Source organism: Xyrauchen texanus, chromosome 10, assembly GCF_025860055.1.
Source record: "Xyrauchen texanus isolate HMW12.3.18 chromosome 10, RBS_HiC_50CHRs, whole genome shotgun sequence".
In the NCBI taxonomy this organism is placed as follows: Eukaryota; Metazoa; Chordata; class Actinopteri; order Cypriniformes; family Catostomidae; genus Xyrauchen; species Xyrauchen texanus.
Genome location: NC_068285.1, coordinates 27,570,859 through 27,576,858, shown reverse-complemented (window position 1 = coordinate 27,576,858; position 6,000 = coordinate 27,570,859). Strand labels below are relative to the sequence as shown.

At 37.0% G+C, this 6,000-nt stretch overlaps 1 protein-coding gene across 1 annotated transcript in view; it reads right to left on the bottom strand.

Moving 5' to 3' along the window:
- Positions 1–2,033: 2,033 nt before the first annotated feature.
- Positions 2,034–6,000, bottom strand: part of LOC127650590 (adhesion G protein-coupled receptor B2-like) — a 461,335-nt gene continuing 457,368 nt past the window's right edge. Inside the window, 1 exon segment of the mRNA XM_052136090.1 lies at positions 2,034–2,151. Within this exon segment, the coding sequence (XP_051992050.1) occupies positions 2,147–2,151 (5 nt within the window). The 3' untranslated portion in view covers positions 2,034–2,146.

Here is a 6,000-nt window from a genome sequence, read left to right as displayed (position 1 = left end):
TTTGCTGCTGATATGAATGCAGTCGAACCAAATCATGGAAGTGAACCCTTTCTGATGATGTATAATTCGCGTCTTTGAAGGCTTCTGATCGCAATTATTATGGTTTAATGAATTTCTCATACCAGCTTTTGTCCAAATAAATCCCCTTCAGAGAGCAGCTCACATTCTTCACTCTTGCAATGCATCCATGGGCTCATTATTCCACATTCAATGCATCTGATAATCATAATTATCATTTTGTGCCTGTAAAGATTTGGTGGTAAAACCAAAGAGATGAATATTTCAATAACACAGTGAAGCTGATGTCTTTGAGTTGTTGCCTAGTTACAGTAGTAAACAGCTGCTGTACTCGCACTGATGATGTAATCGGACCAGGGTTAGGACCCAAAAAATATTATGTAAACAGAGACCAGTGGGGGGACGGGTGGGGGGGGGGGGGACTTGGGTTCGGTCCAAGCAGTCGTGTGCCAAGTGTGAAAGCACCCTTAGAGATATTTCATGGGGGAGAGGGAGTCCATGTTCTGCATTAGTGCGGATTAACTCCAAAGGTTGAAATGGCATGCTCTTGTCTTGCCATCTGTGCCTATATGATGTGCTGACTTCAGGGATCTGTGAGCAGATGAAATTTGTACCAAGTAAGAAAATGTCAGGACAAATTGTTATTCCCCCAAGATAATTACTACACCTCTCTCTCTCTCTCCAATTCTCTCTCTCACACACTTTCAACCTCTGAGTCTACATGTGGTGTTACATCAGCCAACACAACTAATGAACTGGTTATAATGCACTCACCCTCATGTTGTTTTAAACCTGCCTGAATTTCTGTCTTCTGTGGGACACACAAGGAGATGTTAGGCAGTATGTTAGACTCAGTCACAATTCAGTTCCATTGCTTTTTTTTTTTTTTCATACAATGAAAGTACATTTTTACTGAGGCTGTGATTTTGATCTCCTTTTCTTCTCCTCATAAGAAAGTAAGCCATACAGTTTGGAACAACATAACGGGTGAGTAAATTATGACAGATATACATTTTTTGGGTGAACTATAATTAAAAAATATACAGTTCTCAACTGTAAAATGTAATTTTCGGATGTAAGATCCACACAGTTTAAACTCTAACTGGGTAAGCAGGTTCTGGAATACCATAATGTTTTCATAACTGGGGAAAAAATAACAGTGTTATTCATTTGGTTGGTTTCTGTAATACTGAAGGCTTTGTGGACATATGCCCATGAATGTGTGCAGCAAGTTTAATTTTAAATTGCATGTATAGCACAATAGTTTTGGATAACCTAAATAAAACAGAATCCTGCAGCAGAGTTTTTTCTTTTCTATCCAAATCTTTTGCTATAGGGAAAAATAAATTAAATGAAAATAAATTCAAACAAAGCATGAAGAAAGATTCAACAAAGAATATAGAAAAACACAAAGCTAAAAGAAGGATGTGAGTACAGTACGCCTGATCTAGGGGAAAAAAAAAGTAATGGATGGCACATATTAATGAACACTTTCAAACCTACTCCTCCTTTTCACAGAAAAATTTATAAAAAAGAAAAGCGGAACTTCAATTATCCAAGTAATTAGAAGACAGAAAGGAGGGGTTAAACAGTGTGCGAATCATCGTTTTTAGTTTTTTTTACTATATAAAAAAAAAGGGTGCAGAAATATTATTTGTTAAATTCCCAAACCATCAAACAGGAGAACGAGAATCCTTTTTGGAGTAAAATCAAGACATTTCAGAAACAGTTTGTTAAAAATGTGTACCATACTCTCCAAAGCCTCAATTTTTCATTTAAAGTCTCTGTGTGAAAATATAGAATAGAGCACTGTTCTTTTCTGATCGGCTGATCTTCTCCCACACCTGTAAACATGTACAGAATCCTCTAAAACACAATTTGCTGAAGATCACTGACTGTGTGAGTTTGTAAGAGCATTTTGTTGTCTCTTTAGTTTGCAGTGGACATATGTTCTCTTCACACTTCAGTCTGGAAGTCTCCTTCAGATGTGTCAGGTGTGTTGACGGACGATGTGTCCCAGGGTTTACTGCATAACTCCAGTCTGTCCTTATGTTCATTGGACCCACAGGTCTGCTCAGGGGTCATGGTCTTAAAGCTGTCCCAAGATCGTTGGTCATCTGTGGTTGACTTATCCTGTACATGTACATACACAAAAGAGGAACGAGAGAGAATATTAAAACCTGATTATGAATCTGATTCTCTCTAATCTAAAGCCTTCCCTTACAAAAATGTATCATGGTTAGCATAACTTCTGCTATGTGACATTTATGCAAGTACAACGAGAGTTTGACCCAGCTTGGGTCATTTTCAGATTTCACCAACTGTCTCTTTCCCTGTTGCTTCTTTACTTTCCCATAAATATAAGGCACAAAATGTCATTTATACTGTATATGGCCTATGTAAAGGGCTGTCAATCGTTTTAAATTTGTTATCAAATTCAATACATGATATGCTGATATTTGCAGAAAAAGACCCCTAAATAAAGCTAATTCAGTATATAACAAATTAATTATAAACACATCATTACATTCATTATGTAATAAATATGATGATAACAGATAACTCAAATGCATTACAATAATGTGGCAGACGGGTAAACCAATGACTGGCCTAAAAGTCAATGATTTCTTTGGTTTATTTCCATATCATTGAACATAAGGCTGTCAATGGCCTAATATCGATCCCATTAGTAAAGTAAACCCCATATGATACCACGATGGTGCCGCAGATGGCCGCCTCGGTGTGGAGCTCTCCAATTCTTTTGTTCTTTTTGTTTGTCCTGTGTTTAGTAATCTTTTACCAGTCAGTTTTATGTATGAAGGTGAGTGTATGTACGTATATGTATAATTATTTATTTTTTATTCTTTTTTGTTTTTAATTACCTATGTCTTGCTGCTGTTTTTGGTATTGTTTGTATTGTTGTTGACTGGAAGCTCCTGTCACCAAGACAAATTCCTTATATGTGTAAGCCTACTTGGCAATAAAGCTGATTCTGATTCTGATCTGAATTTAATGTGGTTTTTAGAACTTATAATCGATATACGATATGTTGTATGAAACTATCATTGCCATGGTACATTTTTGACCTGCCAGGAAAATCATAAAGGCTGAAAAAAATTTTTTATTTCACCTGAGAAATAACAAATGAAAATTTGCTTTGTCATTGGTCATTTTCACCTTAAACCGGTAGCTGAATGAACATGTTACCAAAGAAGCATAAAGACTAAATGGCATTAAAGTCTCTTTACATTACAAGTGCTCTATATAACATATAGAACATCTCTCTCTCTCTCTCTCTCTCTCTCTTTTGCATTGAGGATAGTATGTGATTTGTTTTATGCCTAGATTTTCAAGGTGTTCATACTTTTGGATGGCCACATTTTTTGTGTTTGGTTCCACTGAGAGTAAATATGTATCCTACAGCTATATGGCATCTTAATGGTAGGTAAATTGCATTATACAGTTAGGGCAGATAAATCAGCTCAGATTGAGCCAATTTGAAGTTGGGATTGTAAGAAAATAAAATTAAATGCAGGACACTTGAAGGGACTGTGTTGAGACATGAGGCTAGAAGAATTAATCTCTGCATTTCTCTCCTCTCTAATCTATTCCCACCTGCCCTGACAATTAGCTGTATGAACCTGCATATCTCGAACATTTGAGACGATCAATTACAGGGTTGCTGTCAGATCCCCCTCAGCTCGAATGCCTGCTGACTGCTTAGGTGACAGATCGGGAAGATTGGTAAACACCACTTAAATAACTTGTTTGATCTGTGACTGACAATAGTTTTCCTGCTTCCCTATGGTTGTTTGTAAGTGTTGTCGAGGGAGGCTTAAAGGGACAGTTGACCCAAAAATGAAAATTCAATCATTATTAACATACTCTTGATATCTTTTCAAACACATAAGACTATGTGAGATATATGAGAATGTTGATTTACATACAATAAAAGTAAATGGTGTCCAGGCGCAGAGGCTGCAAAAACAAAAAAAAAACATAAAGGCATCATAAATGTAATGCATATGACATCTGAAGTTATACTATGGTTTTGTATCAGAAACAGACTGAAATTTATGTCACTGAAAATCTTGTTTGTGAATGGTGGAACAAGAGCAGATTGGGAATTTGACTGTAAATAACTTCTTTTTAGCTTCATGGAAGTGAAAAAGTAATACAAGTTTAAAAATACATCAGAATTGTTATTTTTGGGGGAACTTTTCCTTTGGAATGGAACTGCTGGATACATACATATATGCACACTCTCACACAACATAAACTGTACACACTAAACTTAAATGTGTATATCATTTTCAAGCAAAGAGGAATATGTTAAGTCAAATTTGTCCCACATGTTATTTTATGTTTCCTCTTTGGCTCTCATTCACAGCCTCTGGTTTAGCTTATAGGTTAATGTAATTAAGTATCCATCCGCAAGGGGGCTATAACAGCCTGATTATAACTCATCCAACATAAGAGGCTGACACTTTGCAAAGCGGATACAAAAAGCATAATCTGTCAGCCAATTTGCATGCTAAAAGCTGAGGAAGGAACATTTCGTCAAGCCAAAGTGTTGTTAATGCTGAAGAGAAGCCCAACTTTATTCCTAAGAGAATGCTAACACGATTGTGCTGGTTTTGCGTATTTCCTTTCCTCTCTACACATCTTCCTCCCTTTCACTCTACTTCCAACAACCCTCTTTCACTTCCTAATGCTCTCTCCATATCTCCTTGTCAGGCCTTTTCTACTTACACTCGAAGAATTCTTTTCACCTCCGGCAGACAAAATGCTCCATCGCTTTTCCCTCTGTTGCAATAAAAATTAGGGTGGAAGGAGATAAAAATAAAGAGAGAAGGAGAGAGATAGATAGAGCAAAGAGAGAGAGAGACAGGCAGAGAAAGCAAGAGAGAGAGAGAGAGAGAGAGAGAGAGAGACATGCATAGAGCACAGAGAGAGACAGAAGGGTGGGGGGGATCACAGTCACTGACATGTCTTAGGGCAAAGCAACATTTGAATTTTTTTGTTACCTTGATGGAGGAGACTGTAGATACAATTTTGGAAGCTTGCGCACTCTGTTTCCCCAACTTTCAATTGTGCGAAAAAGGAGACATGCTAAACAACTACAGCACTACTATGCTCAGTATGACAGTAGAGGTGACTGCTCATTTCAGCATGTATGAATCACATTAGACATGTCTGTATCGATACACTATAGCATAAGAAGCAGCAACTACAGAAATGGAGAGGAAGTAATTTAATGTGGTTTTGGATGCAACAAAGGACAAGGAGACTTTTGCCTAAGGCACATTTTAGAGAGCTGCCTTTTTGTCTTCTGCCTACATAGGCAGCTGCCTTACAAGGCAGCATTCTAACCTCTGTTGAATAGACCAGCAAAAACTAGCCAAAATATCCACAATGGTATGTGATGGTTTTTGATGGTTTGGTGCTGGTCTTACTGGTGGACCATCATATTAATGCTATTCGCCAGCATTCCAGCATCCCATGCTGTTGACCAGCATCCAATACATAACATAGAGTACTCTGGTCTTTTCAATAGGGACTGAAATGGAACCCTCTGCAATGGCAGCAACTCCTCAAGTCTAGCGCATAGGATACTTAACTCACAATTTAGTGCATAAGTGCATGCCAACATTTTTAGCTGTTTTGGTTCCTGAAATATATATATATATATATATTTTTTCCCATAGGGATTTCATAAAACTCTTCATAGAAGAGTTCAAAGCCATGAACCCAACCAACCAGCTCTAAGGTGAATCTTTACATGTCGAGGTGAACATTGCAAGCTTTGATTGATTTGAAAATCAGGCAAAAAGACTGTGTACTTAATGTCTTTCATAAAATAATATACTGAAATCCTAAGAATCATTGCGAATGATGTAATATAATTAAAAACAATGGACATATTAAAAACTATTGATTATAAGTTGCAGATTAAACGTTTTGAAACAATATATTTTAAGT